At 33.2% G+C, this 23,802-nt stretch overlaps 2 protein-coding genes across 2 annotated transcripts; one reads left to right on the top strand and one right to left on the bottom strand.

Moving 5' to 3' along the window:
* Positions 1–4,187: 4,187 nt before the first annotated feature.
* Positions 4,188–7,882, top strand: LOC142614104 (heparanase-like protein 3). Its single transcript, XM_075786658.1, has 9 exons — positions 4,188–4,591; positions 4,996–5,032; positions 5,135–5,318; positions 5,403–5,551; positions 5,955–6,185; positions 6,269–6,458; positions 6,547–6,672; positions 7,208–7,307; positions 7,386–7,882. Exons 1-9 carry the CDS (start codon positions 4,364–4,366, stop codon positions 7,740–7,742), a joined length of 1,602 nt encoding a protein of 533 aa, XP_075642773.1. The 5' UTR covers positions 4,188–4,363; the 3' UTR covers positions 7,743–7,882.
* A 174-nt stretch (positions 7,883–8,056) lies between these two features.
* Positions 8,057–23,042, bottom strand: LOC142614114 (putative anion transporter 6, chloroplastic). The gene is made up of 15 exons (XM_075786665.1): positions 22,471–23,042; positions 20,444–20,589; positions 19,432–19,531; positions 19,138–19,190; positions 18,573–18,647; positions 17,885–17,965; positions 17,567–17,628; positions 16,340–16,407; positions 15,350–15,465; positions 12,701–12,737; positions 10,593–10,688; positions 9,683–9,824; positions 9,528–9,580; positions 8,621–8,707; positions 8,057–8,514 (listed from the first exon to the last, which is right to left on the bottom strand). Exons 1-15 carry the CDS (start codon positions 22,870–22,872, stop codon positions 8,413–8,415), a joined length of 1,620 nt encoding a protein of 539 aa, XP_075642780.1. The 5' UTR covers positions 22,873–23,042; the 3' UTR covers positions 8,057–8,412.
* Positions 23,043–23,802: the final 760 nt, after the last annotated feature.

The raw sequence follows: 23,802 nt of genomic DNA, 5'->3' as shown, positions 1-23,802 counted from the left end.
GAAGGGCTAAGCTTTCTACTTGATTTAACGTGTGTGTATGTGTATATATATATGCATGTATGTATTTTAATATTTCAATTTTTGTAAGGTATCACTGTTTACAACTATAAAATTACATCTAGAAACAGTTATACGACTTTTTTTAAGCCAATAAAATCAATGAAAATAAACTCTCCTAAATTTTTTAAAAATATTATTCGGATAACAACAACTTATATATTTATCTATTTATTTTCTTTTTGCACCAATAGTTTTCTTTTCCTAGTTAACTATCGTTATATATATATATTAAAAATTCAGACAGTTTTATTCTAAATTTATTTTCCGAGTTTATTTTCTTTACAATAAATTTTGCATTTTTATTCTAAATTTATCAGTTATTTTTTTACTAACAATAGTTAAAATTTTGTAAAACGATTCTTATTAAAATTTAGAATATTTCATTACTAATATAAACAAATAGGGGGAAAATGTTAATTTTTTCAAACCTCAAATGAGGGGAATTTTTTTCCCTTCAAGTTTGGAGTGCAGTGTCATTTTTCCAAATCTCAAGGGAGGAGAGTGTGATTACCCCTAATTAAAAAAAAAAAAAACTATGGCAAATTATTAAAACATTATAACAATTATGAATGAAATCTCTCTCTCTCTCTCTCTCTCTCTCTCTCTCTCTCTCTCTCTCTCTCTCTATATATATATATATATATATATATATATACATACTATTAATAACAGGATTCCTGGTTTGGGTTTCAACATTTTGCGTACTAAAATACCCTCACACAAATTCTTAGACTCTCTAAAATATCCCTATATTTTAGTTAAATGATTTTAAATTAAAAAACACAAACCAGTTAAAAGAGTAATTTACTATTCCTAAGTTTTAGGTTTTTTCTTTTATTTTTTCATCCAGCCTAAATCGTAGGACATTATCTCTATCTCATTTTTAAACATTATTCTATGTTACCTTATCTCATTTTAAAAAAAAAAAAATTTACACAATTATTTATATATCACTTTTAAACATTATAACACTAAATCAAAAAAAATATAAAATAAAAAAGAGTATTATTGCACGTGCAAAACGCATGTGATGAATCTAGTGTGTGTGTGTATTATGACAATTAAAAAAATCTAACATTATAGGGAGACATTTTTTATTAATTAAAGGAAAACGCTAAATATAAGTATATAGACTTACCAAGTTACCACAATCAAGATAATTTTAAAATTAGATAAATCTAGGTACTCAAAGAGAGAGAAAAAAATTGCAATGTAAATGTAAATGTTTACATATAAATTACTAGTCACAATCATTTTAATGTTACCATAAGTGAGGAAATAATCCGCGCAATCAATTAAGAACACCAAATCAAAACATAATATCAATAATTGAAATGAATATCATTGTCTAAAATTTAAAAAATCATAGAATTTAAGCAATAATTGAACTTCACAGATAAAAAAATAGAAATGTAATAAAAAAGAAGATAGCTCTTCTCACATAAATCTCCTAATTTAGTTGATTGTGAAAGAATTTATTGCATATGTAAGGGCGCGATTTAGATCCTAAGCCCAAGAAGTAACGGGATTAGGGCTCAAAGAGCCTAACACAATGAATTTGTAGAGAGTAAGCTTGAAAACTAGGCTTCAATGGATTAAACAACGTGCATAGTGGATTAAAGATAGTAAAAAAACAAAGAAAAACAAGCTTTAAGCAAAGAAAGGCCTTCCTCGGCAAAGTCCGAGGAGAGTAGTCCTTAGTTATATTTCTCTTAGACTTGGATACAATTTCAGTTCTTGCTACTACAGTATTTTCTTTTCTATCTATTCTCTCCCCCCCCCCCTCTTCTACTGGAGGATCTTTTACATTATATAGCCTCTTTCAACTGATCTTGACCTTCCGTTTGTTGATTATGCAAGCCACTACTTGAGTAATTGTCCCATCAGACGCCCTCTTCAATTCAGTTCTTGCTACTACAGTATTTTCTTTTCTATCTATTCTCTCCCCCCCCCCCTCTTCTACTGGAGGATCTTTTACATTATATAGCCTCTTTCAACTGATCTTGACCTTCCGTTTGTTGATTATGCAAGCCACTACTTGAGTAATTGTCCCATCAGACGCCCTCTTCAATCTCCTGTGAGTTGAGGCAAGTGGCAACCAAGACATCACTGTTTAGGGTCTTCTTTACATAAATGAGGTCAGAGGGTTTGGTGGGGTGCAATTAATGTGGTGACAGCTTCCATCCCTTCAGACACGACAGGCTTAGCCCCCTCTCTGAAGTCTTTCCCCTACAGTGTGGCCTCCTTTGATGATGTGTCAGTGACGTGGCCATGGCTCGCCTCCTTGGCCTCACTGTCCAAGGGGATGGACTCCTCGGAACTACACTAGACTCTTCGGCCGTGAGCATGACACGTGGCATTACTATCTTATTAAATTGTTGTACCCCACATCAATTATAAGTATTTAGACCTACCACGCTACCACAATCAAGATAGTTTCAAAAATAATTAAATAAAGGTACAAAAAGAGAAAGAAAAAAATTGTATTGCAAAGTAAATGTAAAAGTTTTCACATTAATTACCTAGCATAGCCATTTTAATGTTTCCATAAATGAAGAAATAATCTAAACAACTGATTAAGAAAACTTCAATAAATAATTTCAACAATTAAGATGAATTGCATTATCTAAAATATTATGAAAAATCATAGAATTTAAGTAATACTTGATATGCACTCCTAAAAGTTGATAAGAATAAAAAGAGTGTTGTTATCTAAAAATTTAATAATAAAATGATTAGATTAATAATTTGAATTGTAATCAGATTAAGATTTTTATTTCGTTAAAAATTATTGGAGAAGAAGATAAGATAAAAAAAAAAAATCTATTTTTTTTAAATCTAAAAAAAATCTGCTTTGTACGTTAATATCAATTTAAAAAAAAAAATCTATTTTATTTGATTTGAACTCCTAAAAAGTTGATAAGAATAAAAAGAGTGGTATTATTTAAAAATTGATAATAAAAGGATTCGATGAATAATTTGAATTGTAATTAAATTAAGACTTTTATCAACTTATAAATTATAGAAGAAGAAGATAATAAGACCAAAAAAGATAATATCTATTTTTTTTTCAAATCTAAAAAAAAAAAAATCTGCAATTTGGTGTAACCACGACTTCTAAACCCAACTTTTATTATATAATAATATATAATATATTATGTGTGTGTGTGTGTGTCCGGGATTTTTTTTTTTTTTCAAGGTCTCATTTTTCTTTAGTGCAATTGCTCTTTTATAAATCTTAATTTTAAACATAATAACCTTAAAAATAAAAAAGAGTTATAACAAAACAACTGGACTTTTCTAGTTGATTCGATTTGTAATTCTTTTTTTAATCTTTAGATAAAGGATTTGGGATGCAATTCATTTACCCTAAAAATAAATTCATTAATATTTTGATGTTCTGGGGAAAAAAAATCTATATTTATAAACATAAAAACAAGAGTTATAAGTTATAACAAAACAATTGGACTCTATGGTTCTAGTTTATTTAATTGGTAAATTTTTTTATTTTTAGATAAAAGATTTGGAATGCAGTCTATTTACCCTAAAAATAAACCCATTGAATTTTGATGTTTTGAAAAGAAAATTAAAATCTATATTTATAAAACCGATTCTGACCAAAGATTTTCCTCAAAAAAAAAAGAAAAAAAGAAAAAGAAAAAAAGATTCTGACCACAGATAAGTACACCAAACCCATAAAACCTCTTGTGGAGCCGACTCTGACACAGTCAAACTAGATATAGATTATAGATGGGAATATGGTATATGGATGGTGTCCTTTTAGGGAAAAAATCATAAGAAGATAGATAATATGAAAATAAAATCACCCAATATTATATTGTGAGGCTCAGCTGGGCTATCTTTGTAATTTGGTTTCCTTAAAAAGAAAGCAAGACATGGCCCACTTTGCAACAAACCTCACACATTGTTCTGAACTACTAGCTGCAAAGTGAAGTTCCAAAGCAACATATTATCCGAGAAAAAAGATAAAAATGAGGGAAAAGGAAAACAAAAACAAAGTTGGTGAAATCTTCAATTTCTGATTTCACACGTCTATAAAGAATCACATGATTAGTTAGTTTTCACGTGTATATATATAAATATCCCACTTAATGCGCACATATACGTTTCTTGAAAGCATTTTCCTCATACATGTTTGTTGTAGCCTCCACTGCCAAACTCCCTAGCTTTACCTAGTAAACCTCAAACCTCACTTTGATACTCACATTTCCATTGGTAATGGTTTCCTCAACCATTTGAATATTATAGAGCTCAGATCTTGAAGTGTGGATATATTCTGAACATGGGTTCTCAGATTTGGCTTTTGGGGCTGTGCTTTTTCATGTGTGTGTACAGTTTCATTTCTGTGGGCTCAAAGGCTCTGGTTGGAGATGGGACTGTTTTCATTGATGGGAAAGCAGCCATTGGGAGGATTGATGATGATTTTGTTTGTGCAACATTGGATTGGTGGCCCCCTGAGAAATGTGACTACGGAACATGCAGCTGGGGTCATGCTTCTCTGCTCAATCTGGTATATTAATTTCGCTTAGGTACATTTTTTTTTTAATATATAAAAAAATTTGTATAGCTAGTTATGGTTGTTGATTGATAGTTGCAGGGAGTTGCATTTATTTTTTCATGGTTTTGTGGTCATGCTTAATTTCTTTCTTTGTTTGATATGGGGAATACATGATTATAAGTATAATTCTTGTCCATTAATTTGATGATGAGACCATTTCTTTCTCTTAACGTGTGTGTGTGTACATTTCAAAACTGGTATTTGCATTTTTAATTCAAGACTAGAATAATGTGATACAGAAATGTTCATTGTTTCGTTTGAGCAAACAATTAGAAACATGTTCTTATTAAATTCGAAAGGATAATATGTCATATTGATTAACCGTTTAAAATTTGTTTAATCATTCTCATGTGTAGGATCTTGGCAACAATATCCTTTTAAATGCCATAAAAGGTGAGAATACCATAATCACAGGATTTTCTCTTGATTATGTATAATTTGCTTTCTCTTATGTTCTTATTGGAGTCTAAAATTTCCATATCAATCATGGTGCAGCTTTTTCACCCTTGAAACTTAGACTGGGTGGCACTTTGCAAGACAAGGTCATATATGATACTCCTGATGATCAGCAACCTTGTGTTGCTTTTGCTAACAAGTCATCAGAGATGTTTGGTTTTACTCAGGGTTGCCTACCCATGAATAGATGGGATGAATTAAACACCCTCTTCGAAAAAGCTGGGTAAGAAGAATTTTTACTTCTTGTTTACCTTCAAAATTTATTCTTTACTAGTTAAACAGCCTAAGATTCGTTGGTCTATTTCAGGGCTAAGATTATATTTGGGTTAAATGCTCTCTATGGACGATCTATACAGTCTGATGGGTCTGCTGTAGGAGCCTGGAACTACACTAATGCCGAATCTCTTATACGCTATACTGTCGGAAAGAACTACACTATCCACGGTTGGGAGCTCGGTAAGAATAATATTTCTTGTTAATGGCACTTAAATGTGCCAACTAGATTAAGCTTTGACACTCATCATTCTCTGCGTGCAAGAGTTATAGAATGATACAAGGAAATGTGCATCCCCCCTCCCCAAGAGACCTCGTCTTTCCTTCATTCGTTACTTCTACTTCAAACTTGCTATATCCATCTTCAAATTCGATTACTTATTCTACAAACGTGATGCAAGATGCTAAAACTTAATGAAAAGTGATGAAATTATATTGATGTATTATTTTGTATGTGTGGTTTTTTTTTTCCCCTTAAAATTGGGCTCATAAAATATCCAGGTTTAATTCTAAGCAGAAAATTCTCTTTTAAGTATCTCTTTTGCTAGTAATTTTTGAATATATAATGAATATTTTTGTTGTTCAGGAAATGAATTGAGTGGGAATGGAGTGGGAACGAGAGTTGCAGCAGATCAGTATGCCTTAGACACTGTTGCATTGCAGCGCATAGTCCAAAATATTTACAAGGAGGTTGAACCCAAGCCGATAATAATTGCACCAGGAGGATTCTTTGATGCAAACTGGTTCAAAGAATTCTTAGATAAGACATCCAAATCTTTGGATGTTGTCACCCACCACATATATAATCTGGGGCCAGGTATCTTTGATTGAGCAAACTGAACATTCATTCATTTCTTAATCCTGCAGTTATTTTGAAGAATTTATCTTCTAAAATTGTAGGAGTTGATCAGCACCTTGTTGAAAAGATTCTTGATCCATCCTATCTTGATGGTGAGGGTAACACATTTAGGAGCCTCCAAAACATAGTCAGGAGTTCTGCAACTTCAGCAGTTGCATGGGTTGGTGAGGCTGGAGGGGCTTACAACAGTGGCCATAATCTTGTCACTAATGCATTTGTGTTTAGTTTCTGGTAACTAAGCTACAATCTACAATTAGAATATCAGGTTTGCTGTCTTTGATTCTAGCTCAAATAAAGTTATTTTGAATGCAATAACCAGGTATTTGGATCAGCTTGGAATGGCATCCTCTCATGACACAAAAACATACTGCAGACAGACGTTCATTGGTGGGAACTATGGTTTACTCAACACCACTACCTTTGAACCAAATCCGGACTACTACAGGTTTGTGAATTTTATGGGCTGTACTATGACACAGCTAGAATCCACAAAATCAGAAACAATATGTTTAATATCATCAGAGAACAACACCCCCCCCCTCCCCCTTTTTCTTTGGGAACTTATTATAATTCCTGCTCTGAAGTTCTGAAACATGCATAATAGATCTTTGAAAGCATCATTGATCACCTTGATGCAGATACTAGATTAAAATTTTGTTGCAATTCTCAATTGTTAAAGAAATTTGGCTTTACCATGTTGCCAAAACAGAGTACAAAATAAATAGAAAAGAAATAAGGGAATTATAAGTAGTAAGCATATTTGGATAAATGACAAAGTTGGCAGCATAAACAAAGATGGATTTATGAATGAGAAATACAAATCCAGAGATGAGATTTACTCCTGGTTCTTTAGTGATACTCAAGATAGAATATTATTAGTTCCAATTTATAGTGATGATAACTAATCAGAAGTGAGTTTATATTTCTTTACTAAGCGGTATTAGGACTTTGTGCTTGATACGCTGCTTTGTTCATTACAGTGCTCTTCTTTGGCACCGATTAATGGGAAACAATGTTCTGTCAACGAGCTTTTCTGGAACAAAGAAAATACGTGCTTATGCCCACTGTGCAAAACATTCTGTACGTACCATCCATATTCAATTATCAAAACAGATATATATCCTCTTTTTTGATCTGACAAGGTTCTTCATCATGCAGAAGGGATTCACATTATTATTAATCAACTTAGACAACAGCACCACTATTCAGGTCAAAGTAGCCTTCAATCGTACTTCAAGGTTGCGACATAAACACAAGGTTCATAGAAAACATATTCGGCTGTCTCAAGGTTATAAAAGTGAAAATGATAGAGAGGAATACCATCTTACAGCAAAAGAAGGGAATTTACACAGTCAAACTATGCTGCTAAATGGGAAAATTTTAACTGTAAATTCATCTGGGGACATACCTCCATTGGAGCCTTTATATGCAAATTCATCAAACCCAATATCGGTAGCTCCTTTCTCCATTGTATTTGCTCACATACCAAACGTTGTTCCCCCTGCTTGCAGGTAGGAGGCTAGATAACTAAAATTGGTTCGATCTAGTCTAATAAGAGACTGAATGCTAAGGCAACGATTTCATTCTTTTTCCGTCATCAAGAGCAATCTTTTTTAGAAATTGCTTTTAATTAATACAAAATTTTTCTTCTTTTCTCTACTTTTTTAAATTCATAAAGTCACTATAATGGTCAAATGTACAACAATGTTGTGCTGCTCATCGTATGCATCATACAGCAGATACCCACATAAACAATGCATATTAGTGAAATGTTGTTTCACCAGTAGGTTGAGAGAGAGAGAGAGAGAAAGAGAAAGAGAGAGAGAGAGAGAGAGAGATTTTGTGGTGCCTTTTATCATTCTCAATAGCCAATAGAAGCATCAGTACAAGTGGAATTCTTGCAATTCAAATTCTTTCGTGTTGAAATACATGTTTAACACTTTGGTGGCCAACCAAAGAAAGCCAAAATATACAACACTGTTACATATGATTGAACCAAATACATTGGGAATATACACATGCTATCTTTCCTTTGTCGTTACGCAACTAAAATTTGACCCAATTAGGGATGAGTCGATATCCACTAAATGCTGTTGAACAAATCAAATTAGTATTACATTGAGTTGACTTTCCTTCAAATTGGATACTTCATTAAGAATAATAAGTCCAAAGAACAAGAACAAGGTCAATCTGTCTCTGAAAAGGTTTGAGGCTTACTGCTGGCGAACACCAACCATACAAGTGTTCCAGATAAGTAGAAGAAGATTGATGGTGCAAATAATGATATCTACATAAATACAGTAACGAATTAGAAACTGTACATTATGGTGGAAATGTGAAAGATATGAGCTAAAAATAAAGGAAAAACTAGAATGAAAGTATCTTGAACTTACACTCCAAGAATGAGTTGAATCAAGAAGATAACCGGTGAGGGCTACACCTACAATGCCAGGTACTGCTCCCACTGTGTTGGTGATACCCTGAACGGAGAATTTTCATGAAAGGACTTCTCAATTGATCCATGATTGAATTCGGAAAGGTTTTAATTGTATTTGGTTAAAACATTTCTGAATTTGGCTGAAAAAATTTAGAAGAGACAAAGAAGGTATATGCTTGAACTTCAGAGCACGCATAAGCATTGTACAGAAACCAGTACCATGCTTTTGGCCCACTGTTCAAATGTATGCAAAACAATTCAGGGAATTAGTCTACCCTGGGATTCCAACATATGACGTTATGGCTTTGAGCAAGAGCTTAAGCTAATAAAGCCAAAACTGGATTTAAATATGTCAGGAAGATTCAACAAACTTTACAGAAATAACCATAGACTTATCATGGTACTATTTGATCAATAGTTTGTCATGTTTGTTGTAATGCTTTATAGACAGCTATATTTTCTGCAATTACTAATTGATTGTCAGAGCAAACTATGTGCACAAGATGGTTGGGTGCTAGAACTAGGTAAAAAAAGCAATGTTCCATTATGAATGTGATGAGCTTCCAGAATGAGGTTGATAAGTTGGAACATTAAATAAGACACACTGATGCGGGAATAAAGCTCATATCCTTCTCTGAACCCAAAAAGGGGGAAAAGAAACCTATTACCTTTATAGATGGTATGGCATTAATGAAATGATCATAATGGTAATATGCAATGAATAACAAAGATAATACAAGAACCATAGACTGACTGGAGATTAAGTAGGGAAGAGCTCTTAACATCTGAACACTTATGGAACAATACTTAATAAGAACAACTACTAAAACAGATAGAAGCTTGGAAACTTTAATATTACATACCAATAGTATACTCGCATATTCGGGTGAGATATCTTGATGAGTACAGTAAAGTCCTGTTTCCAATTATTGAATTAATAGTCTATATCGAGGACATTTAGCTCCAATATCTGTTGTGTTACATAATAAATGTGATATAAATTTGGATTGTAAAGTACCTGAAAGGGCAAAGCTTGAAAGGGCTAAGCCACCAGTGAGAAGCCCCACAATTTCCCAAGGCGGCAATCCTAGATCCAGAGAGGAAAGAGTCATGCAAATTGCAGGTGACAAAAAGGCAATTGATTGGCAAATCTTTCGTACCTATGTGAATGGAAGTAAGTAGATAAAAAATGTTAAGAATCACATTTTTTTCAAAAGCAAAAAAAGACATGGCCAAAACTTGCTTGGGGACACACTATTTGTTTTTATCTCACATTACATGACACTTTATCCTCAGCTTTGGCCGTGGATTTAGAATTTTCCTAATATTACAAGCAACAGTAAATTATCATGGCAGCAAACTTAACTAAAAAATCCACATCTAAAGAAAAAATTATATTGTAACTATAGCAAAAGCAAACATATCAATGTAAGAGATTTTTCTTTTTGGCTTATTGCAAAAACATAAACAAGAACAACCAAGCCTTAGTCCCAAATTTTAAGATCAGCTATGAATCCTTAACAAATTAGTCAAGGTTGACCACATGTATTTTTTCACCTAGGGAGTGCCCCATCGTGTATTTCTAGTGGATACATTCATGATAGGGTGATTAAATTTTATGTTGGTTGTCAACCTACCATAACTCTCCCCTTTTTTTGGGTTTGAGATTGGTTATGAACAAATCATATGACACTAAGCCCAAACACAGGCAAAGTTTGCAAAAACTTATAATCAATAAAAATGATTTATAATTTCTTTTTTGATAAATCAATAGTTGGGGATGAGAGGATTTGAATCTTGGATGTTTTTGTTAAAAGCACCAAGAGGTGTTAGTTGAGCTACAAGGCTCTTGAAATTATTTAAACTTTCACAAGACCATCATGACTAATATAGGGGAAAGGAAGCGATGGTTCATTGTATCTGCATACCGTAGTGGTTTCCACTCCATTGGCAATCAATTGGTCAGCAACTTGTGCTGCGATGCTAGTCACAAAGATCGAAGCTAGTGGAGGAAGGATAGAAACCTGAAATGGAGTATATATAAAACAAATAAGAACATATATTATTATTATTATTATTATTATTATTATTATTATTATTGGTGTTGTTGGTGGTGGTGGTAACTGGTAAGTTACACATGCACCAGTGGACTTTGAGCTCACGACCTTACTACAATCCATCTAATCCATCTGTTCTTGTGAGAGGAGGAAGTATCATCCGACATAGAGTTCATTGGTCAAATAAGAATATAAATTCTTCACATAACACTTATGCTTGCATAATCTAATAAATGATATCGATATGAATATAATACACAAATATTGATCTTTTTTCTTACTTTTGTGTACCACTTTCTGCTACACTAATCACAACTTGCCATGTATTCATTTGCCTTTCCTTATAAACACATGGCATACCATGATTAGTAGAGCATAAAGTGGAACAAAAAAAAATGGGATAGAGAATTTGTATTCTTCATACACATAGCAAGGAAATGCTATTCAAAGTAGGAGTATTTAAGAAAACATTAAGATGGTTATGTTAACTTCTAATGATAACATGATATTTCAAAATATTTCTTTTGTTACCACAACTAGGAATGTAATTCCAAATTTATTAATCAAACAGTTAGACCATCAACCAAATTATTTGTGATAATCTCATAAGGATGTCACAAAATGTTGCCATGCCTTGCTTACACATTAATGTTTATTTATCACCACCCATTTGCTATTACTTAAGGCAGAAAGTTGGTGCACCACGGGTAGCATAGGTTGAATTTTGGAATATGTGTTTATTTGCAGGGAACACGGTCATGTTGTACACCTTTCACCCATGTGAGGACCCTGCTTTTTTCTTTTCTTTTTTTTTTTTTCTTTTTTTTATTATAAATATTTTGTTATTTAATCGTATATTACTGTTTGTTAAAGCGTGAGTAAGTTTAAAATGTGTGACAGACTGGTTTTTGAACCGAGAGTTGAGAGGTTAAGTGATTGGACCTAACCTAATCATTTTTCTGATAGCAAATTGACCTCTTTCCAACAATGATCGCAAATTGTCAAACCTCATAAACCCTAAACCTTCTTGATTGGCTGTTTTTAACCTCCCTCTGCCCCAGCCCATACTCCCTCTCCGCATTGCTTGTTCCTTTCTAAAGTGCCGTATGTTGTTATGACTTGAGTGCTAGATAAATTATCTGAATTTAGTCTAGTAATAGAATAAGGCTTCCTAGATAGATCAGTATTGTTATTTATTTGTATTCAAATTAACTCGTATGTTTTAGGATAGGATTAGTTCTTATGTTTTAGGATTTGTTGATGAGGTTATCTCTTCTTGGCTATTTATGTAAGTTAAATGTATTAATGAGGATTAAGCAGCAAATTAACTCAAAAAGTCTATTCTCCCTCTCAAGTTTAGGAGGCTAGTTACCTCAAATCGATTAAGTTATCTTTTATTTTTCCGGTTCACAACATATGTTTTACAATACGTGGTATCGCAAATCACACGTGCAGATGTTTCAAGATTTCAGAAATTTGATAACCTTTCCTTCACGTGATCTCGTGAGATACCTTTATACTTAGGTTTTCAAGTTCTGTGAGCAACATTTTATTTGAATGTATTAGAACACATTATTCTGCACCAGTATCACGGTAAGCAAAACAATTTTGATCAGCCAGCTCCATACCCAGCTAAAAGAACAGATCATTGCTTTTACCTTACCTAGAAATTGAAGAAGCTAATTTAGACACTAATCCCAACTTCAAAGCAACAGAAGCAAATACAAAACTTCTGCCCCACCCACCCACACCCCCCCCCCACCCCAAGAAAAATATTGTTAAATGATGGGGATTCACAAGCCATGAAGGATGATGTTTCCCTAATTAGCTTTTAATAGAACATTTTATTTCATTTACGTAGCATCTAGTATATAATTTATTAATTTCATTTGAAGTGTTCAATAAATATTTCTACGAATATCCATAAAATTAAATAAAAAATTAAAAAATACACACACACACACACATGAAAGGCTTACCCATGCAGCTTCTGTTAAATTTAGGTTCAGCTCCTCACTGCAAGGCATAAAACAGAAACTTAAATTCTTTGCCATTATATAAATATGACAAAAGAAAGTGTATAATTGCAGATGGTAAATGTTTCGAATTTATGAGAAGTATGAAAAAAAACTTAAGAAAAAATGTGTGGTAAAAAAATATATCACAACCTAATCCTTTCAGAAAATTACTCATTGATCCTTCATCAGGATAACAAAATTCGGACAAGTGATTATCAGTTTTTTGATAAGCAAATAACCCAGTACAGCTGGTATGTACTGAAGCGGCTACAATGTCAAGAGAAGTTACAGCAATCAATAAAATCTAATGAAGTAGAAGGAGCATCTTAATTCTTAAGCTCCGTCAAAGTTCTCTCTACACCTTCAAATGCTCGTGTTATGCCCCTTCAAATAGTCCACATAAGGCACAAAGGGACAGCACCCCAAATAAAACCACTGTCGTGCCTAGCAAAACTCTCTTTCCAACACCCCAACAAACCTATGACTCTATTAGGCATTTCCCATGCACCCCAAATAATCAGAACACAAGTGACCTAATTCTCTAGAGTACTCACAGTGCAGAAACGAGTGATCAACACTCTCCCCAGACTTCTTACACATATAACACCATTCAACAACTACTAACTTACAGAATCCAATCTAAGTATTTTCACCAAAGCCACGGTCCAAGTAAAGAATGCTACCTTAAGTGGAACTTTGGCCTTCCAAATACTCTTCCAAAAATATGAAAGGACTTCCACGGTCCAAGTAAAGAATGCTACCATATAAAACAATAACTATCTCATCAATAAAATGTTTATTTCAAGTCTTTGTACATTATTATGCATAAAAGATGAGTTTATGAATTAAATAATAAATAATATTCAATTGCCACAAATTTGTCATTTGTGTTACGGACATAAAGAACATGTGATCTAATAAAAAATTATCAGGTGGTATAATATTACTTAAAGTTACATTAGGTATAACTTGATTTGGACCCTATATTTATAAGAAACAATTAGAACTAAAAGGCAATTTGAAGTACCGTGCTTGCTTACCATTAATGCATTGACGCAAGATAACCAAAACAATTGAACAAGAAAATAAAGGGATATGACCTAAGAATTAGCACTTAGGCTTAGCTTGGAGTTAGCACCAAGCAAGAAAACCACCAGAAGTTAGTACCTAAGGTGGAACTGAAGTTAGCACCAGACCAAATAAACCAAAATGCCATTTTTCTCTTTCATCAAAATATCAAATATTCCCAAAAGGAGTACAATAGGTTGCTTATATAGGGAAAACTAAACCCTAGTTCCAATTGGTGTAGGAAATCCTAATTGCTTTATTACAAAAATAAACTTGCTTCCAAATATTAAAATACTAATAACCTAATAAACTACTAGGACCTAAGACATAAAAATACAATTAACTTGCAAACATAAATAATACTAAATAAAAATCTTCTTGAATCTCCCACATCATGTACACTTTTAAAAAACTTAAGTATTTATGGATGAGGTAACACAAATGAAGTGAAATTTTTTTTCATTTGCACTATATTTATCACTTTGATGAGCTGGATTACATTTGTACCATAAACTCCAAGAGGCAACTACTAAAATGTTAACTACAAAGCTAGAGAACACATTATTCTTTTCAAATCTAGATAAATTTGTAAAGTCTTTCTCTTAGATGATTTCATATTACTTGGATAGGGAGGGTTTAATTATACCTCGTCCCCATTATAGAGCTAGAAAACGCATTTTTTTTCTTCTTCTCAAATTCAGATAAATTTGCCAAGCCTTTCTCTAAGATGATTTCATATTACCTAGACGGGAAGGGTTTAAAAATACTTCTTGCCCCTATTACGGAGGTAGAGAACACACTATTCTTTTCAAATCTAGATAAATTATCCAAATTTTTCTCTCAGATGATTTCATATCACTAGGACAATATCTTCCAGGCTTTAAGCACTTGGGTAATTATAGGGACAAGAGCTCAGCAAACAAAGGAAAATAGATAGATAAAAAATATAGGAACAAGAGGTGTTATTAAACCCTCCCCCCTACCCCGGCCTCCAAAAAAATTAAAAGGAGAAGAAAGAAAGAATAGTATACACAGAAGTGCACTTATCAAAAAAAAAAAAAAAGTATACACAGAAGTGTATTACAAATTTTATAATTTCTTGTTGACTGGTTTAACAACTTCAGCATCCTAATTTCAAATTAAGCTTAAATTAGGATGAATCATGACCCTTCACGTCATCCTGCATTTCCCATGTTGACACAATGTGACATGTGTAAGGGTATGGCATTTGTTCACCCCAAAATGGTAGAAAATATTAAGAAACAGAAGAATCAGACACTTGGACACCTACCCAAATGCATGCAACATAGAGGTGATGTCAATGATTTCTACAGGAAAAAAAGTATTTGTACTATTGTTCTTATTTGCGAATGTTGTTCTATTAGATTTTCTTTAAAAATAAATTTAAATAACATAGAATGGATAAACAATGTCCAATGAAGGTAACAAAAGAAACAGGTAAGGTGATGCAGTGTCTCAAAGCACTACTCCTAGAAATAGCCAAGAGTAAGGTCAATAAGCCAGTAAAAAGTCGTAATTTACCTAAAATAGGTAGGAAGCCAAGACAGACAAGTATAGTGACCCCAGCTTCCACAAAAATGAGTATATGTCATCGCCCATACAGCTTGACTTTGGAAAAATGACTTCCATGGTACTTCCTGTTATACAAGATCCAAAAGAAAACCAAGGGTAATTACGTGTGTTATCTGAAAAGTTATCAACAGATGCTAAACCAATAAAATAAAAGTTACCCAATATATGAATAAGAATTTTACTGTCTTTCTTCATATAAGTCAAAAGAAAAGTTATTCATACAATTTAAAAGATGACCTGAGACACTAATTGCAGAATGACAAAGTATGACCTAAAATAACTTGTGCATTAAACACAGGGTGATGTCAATATCAGTTGTTATAATGTCTAAAAAGGTTGTATCCTGCACAAAACTCCCGTTTTTAAGGAGTCTAGGAGACAAAGTATGACCTAAAGTAACATCTGCACTAAACACTGGATGATGTCAATATCAGTTGTTTTAATGTCTAAAAAAGTTATAATTTTTTTTTTTTAAGATTCTAAAAAGGTTGTATCCAACCCACAAAGCACCCACTTTAATGGGGTCTTAGGAGAAGTGGTTGGTAAGCAGTCTTACCCCCACTTTTTGGAGAGGCTGATTACCCATACAGAGAATCAGTCTTGCTTTAGAACAATTAAATAATAGATCTCTAGTTTTTGAGCAATGGTCTTCTGACCAAACGGCATCTCCTCTCTTCACAAGAAAAAGGTTCAACATAGTCAGATATACAGTGTGTTAGGTTGACATATACTGACCATATCTGGCATAGCATATCAGAATCATAGCCACAAATCCTGGTTTTTTAAGGATTGCACTGAAAATGCTAATTGAGATGGTTGCCATTGACCCAGTAATTTAAGTCACTGACCCAGGAAGTATCTCTAACCTCTTTTCAAGTCCACAAAAAGAATAGAATAAAGAACACCAAAGAAGGAAAAGAAACGAAAAATGCTTCATACCTTCAATGACCCACCTAATTCTCTCAGAGATGAATTCTCTGTTTGTGTCCTAGAAGTGGACGGGGACCCTGAAAGGTATTTAAAAGAAGGGGAAAAAAAACACTCATCCAATGTGGGAGATGAACTAAAGAAAAATATAAGCAATGATATAATAGGAAACATAGTTGTAGGAAAGTATATACTTTCCATCTTAGTGAAGACAAAATCAAGGCATTTGATTATTGGAGAAAATCATGGGATTAGAATCAATCAAGAAATTGATTTCCAAAGAAAATCGTAGGATTGAAGCAATTAATTCAAAAATGTAATTGTCATGCATATAATTCCCATTATAAGAATGGGTTCTATTGTAATGATTCGTCATCCAAGTGAATGAAGAAAATGTAACCCTTTGGTTCTTGTTCCGTGGATGCAAGCCTTGTGGCCGAACCACGTAATACTCTCACGTCTTTCTCTATTCTCTTTCCTCTATGGTTATAGCACAAGGATTAAAGAAATATGGATCAGTATCAGTATCAGCAGCCAGAGTATTATTTAATACATCAGTAATAATATCTAACAAGTCCATTTAAGTATTGTGCAAAATACCATTAAATATTAGCGTACTTATCCACAAATACTAAGTGTGAAGGAATAAAAATGATAATAGTATTTGGTGACATACATGAAAAGGTATTGGTAGTTCTCATGGCAACCACACTAGCAATCTTGGTGATGAAAGGTTTTGGCAGTGGTGGGAGCAGCAATGGCAATTACATGGTAGTTAAAACGGTGCTAGCGGTAGCAAAGGTTAAGAAAAAATAACAAAGGGATTCTGTAACGATGATAGTGTTCAAATAGTGGTTGGACAGTGGGTGGCTGGGGCAATGTGTTAGTAGTGGAGGTGATGGTGGAAGCAGCAATGAAGTCATTACTGATTAGCTGAAAACCTAAACAGGGTAAGTAACAAGGATTATGAGAAATTCTCATAATAAGTTCTTACTTCTGAAAATCATGGAACTGTAACTTAGACATTTAAATAGCTTATTCTCCGAGCTACTTAGCAATTATTTTAGGTGGCATGACCAACAAAAGTTTTGCATGAAATGATTAACCAGTGTACTTCATGTCATCTATATGGAAAACAATCAGCTTATTTGCATGCATGCGCGCGCACACACACATATCTCACAAATGATAAAGAATAAATAAAGACCAAAAAAAAAAAAAAAAGGAACTAGTGCTCACATGAAATGGGTTCAGCAGTGAATGAAGCATTTCCTTCTTTAAGAAATTGAAACCCCAGAAACCTTCATAATTTGTGGCAATAAAAATGGTACAAAGTCACACTTTATTCAACTCAACATATTCAAAACTACCTACAACACTAATTCGAGTATTCAATCAAGCAAGTGCGTTATAGTAAGACAGAGGAATATAAATTTTTTTTTTTTTTTGTTTCAAATGAACAAATATTTATTTTCTTAATGTATAACTAATAAGTTCCTTGCACTAAATTAGAAGCAGGTAAATGGAATGGTTTCTGAGTTTAGAAGAGCTACTTACCAGGCTAGTCCAAGAAGACCAAATATGTAAAAAACAGATCCCCAACCAATATTTTGAATAATAGGAGGAGCCAAAAGAAGCCTGCAGGTTTTTACTATATTAGAATCAACCAATAAACAAAACCTAACCATTCAGTTGACTTAACAAAAGAGTGAACAGTGAATATATATATATATATATATATATATATATATATATATATATATGTGTTTGCTACACTTTGCAAACCTAACCTAATTTAAGGGAAGCTCAAGCGTGCCTTGGTTTTGCTAGCACGGGAGAAGTTTTAGCTGACAACTAATATAAAATTGTTGTTTCCAACTGAATTCAACTCATATTGAAATAAAGCAAAAACTGAAACTTCCCGGAAGCTCTAAGAATCATTAATGAGCCTTCAGCAATGAAAATAGATTTTTTAAACACACTTTTGTAAAGAGAGATGAGGAACAAGAAAGCAGACATTTTAATAAGGTCAAATATTTCTTTTAGAACAATCAATGCCCAAAAAAGCTTGTATTTATTTCTAATCAACTCACAGTTTAATGGCTTGCAATATTAGTTCTCAATAAGAAGGATTTTAATGTGGTCAAGTTTTGCTCTTTCATGCCAATTAGATCCATTATCAAACATTTACTTCAATATAGAGATGATTTCTTATCAATTATACATAAATTCCAACAAAACATACCCTGCAACACTTCCCACACTTAGTCCACCGAAAACAAATCCTACAGCCCGTGACCGCTCTTCCAATGGTATTGTCCTGCAGATGGTGTTGGAAAAATCCAATCAAGTGGAGAAAAGAATTTATGCTAGCTCTTTGACAAGACATAACTTACAGTATAGAAAACACAATTCTGACAGCATAAGATACTATATAGTAAAACTCCAGAAACAAGATTTGAACCATATCATACACCCATGTTCAACTTTACATAGAGTTGCCAAAACTAGCAACCAACTATTAACCCAAGGATCTAGATGTACTAAAATTTCATATTTTCTTGTCCAGTTTCCAAAAAATTTCTCCACTCAATTCCATAAGATAATAAGATTTAGCTACCTAAATATGCTTATTAGTAAGGAACTCAGTCAGGCAATTAGAAGTGATAGCCAGTAAAATAGCAAAGGAAACTCCAAGAAGTACAAGGAAAATTCACTGATAAAAGCAAATAATAGCAAGAAGAGAGATATGTCTAAAAGTCAAATTTTAAATTAACATGCTGCTGGACCAATTTGGATCTCATACATGCCTGGCGATAAGATCAGTTGCAGCTGATGGGGAAACACCTTCTCCTATTCCGACCTAGATATAAAGAGGAACAGAAATGCTTAGTCATAAAATAGATTCAAAGTATCATGTATTACTAAAAGGCCTGGGCAGAGACAAGATAGGTGATGAACTTGAACCATTCAATCAGACCAAGTGTTCATGCAAGTAAAACTACAAAGAAATGCAAAGTAGTAAATGCTTAGCCTGGTTGGATTTTATTTTTTTGAGAAACAATAGAAGCTGTACCATAAAAGATTTGGAGGAACTTACATACCAATATTCTTGACAAGATTAATCCTGGCATAAATCCAGCAAGCAAAGGAACAAGAGCTGTAGCCAATGACCAAGTCAATACCCCAATCTCTAGAACTTTTCTGAACCAGAAAAAAGATAAAAGGTGAGAAAGATGATGTATCACACTACCTTAGATGCCCCCCAAAACAAAGAGAACATATTTCTGGTGTATGTAACATCTCAAATCATTTCTAACTCTTAAACAAAACAATTGTTTGTTACCATGCCTTTGCATGGATTGTCTTTCATGCTTTTGCAACAATATAAACTCTGCTTACAGAACAAGTGCAACTTGAAGTTCTTTCTCATATTGTGGTCCTTAGGGGTTGAAAGTGAGATCCAGAAGGGTTAATCGGACAAGGAGGTTAATATTTGCACAGTCTGCAGCTGAGCGTAGCTGTCTATATAAGTGCAATAGGGATGATGGTTAGGTGAGAAGATTCCTCCAAGTTATGGTGGAGGATTTTGAACGAAATCTAGCAATACAGGATAGAATCAAGTGTCAGGATAGACACTGTAAAAATTATAGCTAGTCCAGAGTTCTTCTCCTATAAATGATACGAGCAAAATATTCTTCAATCTGATTTGGTTAAGAAAATTTTCTATTTTTTAAAATGACCTTATGAGCATCTTAAGATACAAGTAATGGACTTAGAATTCAATTTTTTTTTTCACCATTTCCGACTCAATCAGATAAATTTAGCTTCTTGGGTCTAAACTCCAAAAAAATTTCTAACCTTCATAGCTAACCTGACAGACGTGTGCTACCAATCAAAACCTGTGATAGTTCAACTAAATGTCTAGTTAAGAGATGGTGTTTGTGCATTATTGCATGTAGGAGACCACAAAAAATAAAATCTCTTTGGTAGGTTATGCTTCACTGGAATGTGGGAAGGTCGCTGATGATCAACTCTATTAGTCCAGATTAGTAATTAATCAACAGTATGCCCCAAATCAATCCCTTACACTAAAGACTAAGGTTAGAAATTAACCTCCCGCCAAATATCTTTGCAAGCCAACCCCCAGGCAACTGACTTAATGCATAGCCCCAAAAGAATGATGATTGCACCAATCCAGCAACTGATGAATTCCACCCAAACTGGTGTGACATTGGAATTATAGCAATACTCAAGTTCACCTGTCCAATGAATAAAATACAAAATGAATTAATTAAATCTCACAAACAACCTGTGAACCATTTGAACAAAAAGGTTTAATTTTATCTCACAAACACAGACCTGCAAACCATTTGAACAAAATGGTTTATTAGTTTTTTTTTTTTTTAGAACAACAACTTATCCTTAGTCCTAAACTTTTAGGATCAGCTATGGATCCTCAACAGTCTAATTAAGGCCAGGCACATGTATTCTTTTGGTCATTCTATTATATCAAAAGTCATACTTTGTAGCCTATATACCTCCTGAATTGACTTGCCCTTTTTTATTACTTCTACTAGTGCTATTTTAGGTCTTCCTCTATATTTTTTATTCATTTGTTTAGAATCAATTCACTCTTCATTCCTTCCTAGTATATTAAGTAAACCAAACAATCTCAGGCAACTCTCCTACATCTTTTCATCAACAGGGACCACCCATAATTTCAAGCAAAGTTCTTCATTTCAAATCATATCTTTCCTTATCATTCTACTTAATCCATCTTAACATTCTTATTTCAATTACACTCATTTTTGTTTTTTCTTTGTATGACAAAAAGGAATAAAGCTAGAAGCACAACATTTTCACAATAAAGCCAAGGTGACAAGCTGTTAATAGTAGGTAAAGTGATGTAAAGGGTAACCTGGTAGGCTTTTTTTTTTTTGATAAGTAACGAAAATTTTATTAAAAAAAAAAAAAATGAAGAACAGCCAACCCGAGTACATTGGGAATGTACTATGGGGGCATAAATCAATAACCAAGATTACAACGATCAAGTAAAACAGGAAGGGAAGAACAAGAAAAATGACAAAAAACCACACTCCAATCGAGGAGAGTGTGTAGGAATAAAGACTTAATCTCTAGTATAGAGCGTTCACAGTCCTCGAAGCATCTCTCATTCCTTTCGCGCCAAATACATCATAACAAGCAATGAGGCACAATTCTCCACAACTCTATATTTCTATGTCTTCCAAACTTACCCTGCCAAGACTCAAACAACTCAATAACCTTCTGAGGCATAACCCAATGAATTCCAAATAGGCAAAACACCAACGACCACAACTCAGAAGCAATGGGGCAATGAAGAAGAAGATGATCCACCGACTCCCCACAATTCTTACACATATAGCACCAATCCAGAACTAGCACACGTCGTTTGCGAAGATTATCTGTTGTTAAAATCTTACCTAAAGAAGCAGACCATGAAAAGAAAGCTACCCTTGGAGGAACCTTCGATTTCCAAGGCTTAAATGAGAACTAGTAACATATTGCCACTAATCTTTGTTGTAAAAATGTTGTAGATGTAGCACTGCTCCACAAAAAATTGCAGCCCTCATCAATATATTTTTTTTATAAAAAAGTTTGGGTAGTGGAACCAACTTAATATTGGTGGGCCAACCATGAAGCCATAAATAAAAACAAAGGAAAAAGCAAATTTTGATTGTATACAAGTAATACAACTTTCTTCCTATCAAAAAAAAAAAAAAAAAAAGTAATACAACTTTCTTTAAGTTCAATTTCAACAAGCACCCCCAAAAAAATAATCAATAATGAACTGATTGATCAATAGAGAATGTTATCCCTATAAACTCTCAGAGAAGAACAGCATAGTATTAGTAATTAACAAAAAAAAAAAAAAAAACTACACCTTATCCTGAATGGGGTTTGATTTAAGAACACTTTATTTATTTATTACAAAAGGCAAATTACTTAATAAAATCAAACCCAAAATGATTTTAAGAAAACCACATAATACTCAAATCATCCTAGTAAACAAAACAGGAACCTCATTAGTCATTACAATCTTAAATTAAATTCACAAACCAAAAAAAAAAAAAAAAAAAAACAGAATTACATTATAGTACCTTATCCATGTTGCAAATAACAAAGGCCAACGAGGTGGTTCCAATAAGTTTATATCTCTCGGGAATATTCTGCCACGGCGGCCAATCCCAATCAGAACCCACTTTGCCAGACCCGCTCTCCTCAGGACCCGAACCCGACTGGTCCAAATCATTGACTCTGAGTCCAGTGAGCACCCCATTAGTAACCTTGTCAGTCTCTTTGAGATTTTCTTTCTCTTTGATACTACAGAGAACCCGGAACTTCAAAGAAGGAAAGGAATGCAATTGAGAGTGATGGAGTTTATTGTTGAAGAAGAGTAGTGGGGGGGTTGTTCGTGGTGGTGAGAGGGAGGCTTTTTGAGAGTGAGAATGAAAGCAGGCGAAGTTGTCAGCTCCTCTGGGACTTGGTGTAAACATGGCCATTTTCAAAAGGGTGGTTTTGTGGGTAATCACTGAATCAGTTATGAAATTTTCGGTTGGTTGTGTTGGCGGGTAAAGAAGAAGAAGAAGTGGAAGACGTATGGGCAAAGAACACTGGACCGGGTATGTTTGGGAGGACTTGAGTTGGCCACGCAAAAATGGGTTTGTGGCTTGGATTCAATTGGATGGGGTCTTCGGATCATTTGGTTCTCTGGGGGGTACGTGTACCTTTTTCTTTTTCTTTTTTCTTTTTTTTTTAGCCCACAGCATGTGGGTCCTACTTTTGTTTATTAAGAACTTTAAAATCACAATTTTATTTTTTACCAAAAAAAAAAAAAATTCATTAATAGTTGTAAATAATAGACAATAAAATTGTATTTAGATTCGACTGACCAACTAAACATGACCATTAATTCGTTTTGGTCTAATTTTTTGAGGGATCCAATTAGTTTCGGTCATCCATTTTTAAAAATTCAAGTTTTGGTTCTTATCTCAGTTTTTTTTTTTTTTTTTTTTTTTATAATAATTTTAAAAAGGCCAAATCCAAATGATTATTTATTCACTAATCTCTAATTACGCACTCGTGCGCATGCTCTAAGTCTCTTATATTTTTTTAAAGTAAAAGTTGATAATTTGTATATATTATAATTTAGAAATATATTTTTTTAATTTTTCAAACAAATAAAAAATATAAACTTTAAAGATAAACGATAATTGTAATTTCTTTTTTGAACTTGAATCTTAAATCTTAGGAGTTCTCTTTTTTAATTTAAAATGAAATTTGCTATTTGATATTTATGACTCTATTTCTAAATGAAGTTACTCTTTAATAATGAGGGTATTTTTAAACTACATAAAAGTCCAGTTGAAAGATGAAAATCCTCTTATATATAGTATGTATAGATATAATTTTTTTTATATTTTTTATATATA

The sequence above is a fragment of the Castanea sativa genome, chromosome 1 (assembly GCF_040712315.1).
Source record: "Castanea sativa cultivar Marrone di Chiusa Pesio chromosome 1, ASM4071231v1".
Taxonomy (NCBI): Eukaryota; Viridiplantae; Streptophyta; class Magnoliopsida; order Fagales; family Fagaceae; genus Castanea; species Castanea sativa.
The sequence above is the reverse complement of the archived record's forward strand: the minus strand, read 5'-3'. Positions and strand labels throughout refer to the sequence as shown.

Bases quoted from the DNA above. Each gene is read 5' to 3' on its own strand.
- LOC142614104 (XM_075786658.1), top strand. From the start codon at position 4,364: ATGGGTTCTCAGATTTGGCTTTTGGGGCTGTGCTTTTTCATGTGTGTG. The intron at 5,552-5,954 runs GTAAGAATAATA...TTTGTTGTTCAG, and splicing joins TATCCACGGTTGGGAGCTCG to GAAATGAATTGAGTGGGAAT. The intron at 7,308-7,385 runs GTACGTACCATC...TTCATCATGCAG, and splicing joins CCCACTGTGCAAAACATTCT to AAGGGATTCACATTATTATT.
- LOC142614114 (XM_075786665.1), bottom strand. From the start codon at position 22,872: ATGGCCATGTTTACACCAAGTCCCAGAGGAGCTGACAACTTCGCCTGC. The intron at 19,532-20,443 runs GTTAATTTCTAA...TTTCTGGTTCAG, and splicing joins GCAAAGATATTTGGCGGGAG to AAAAGTTCTAGAGATTGGGG. The intron at 9,581-9,682 runs GTACTTTACAAT...AATTGGAAACAG, and splicing joins TTCAAGCTTTGCCCTTTCAG to GACTTTACTGTACTCATCAA.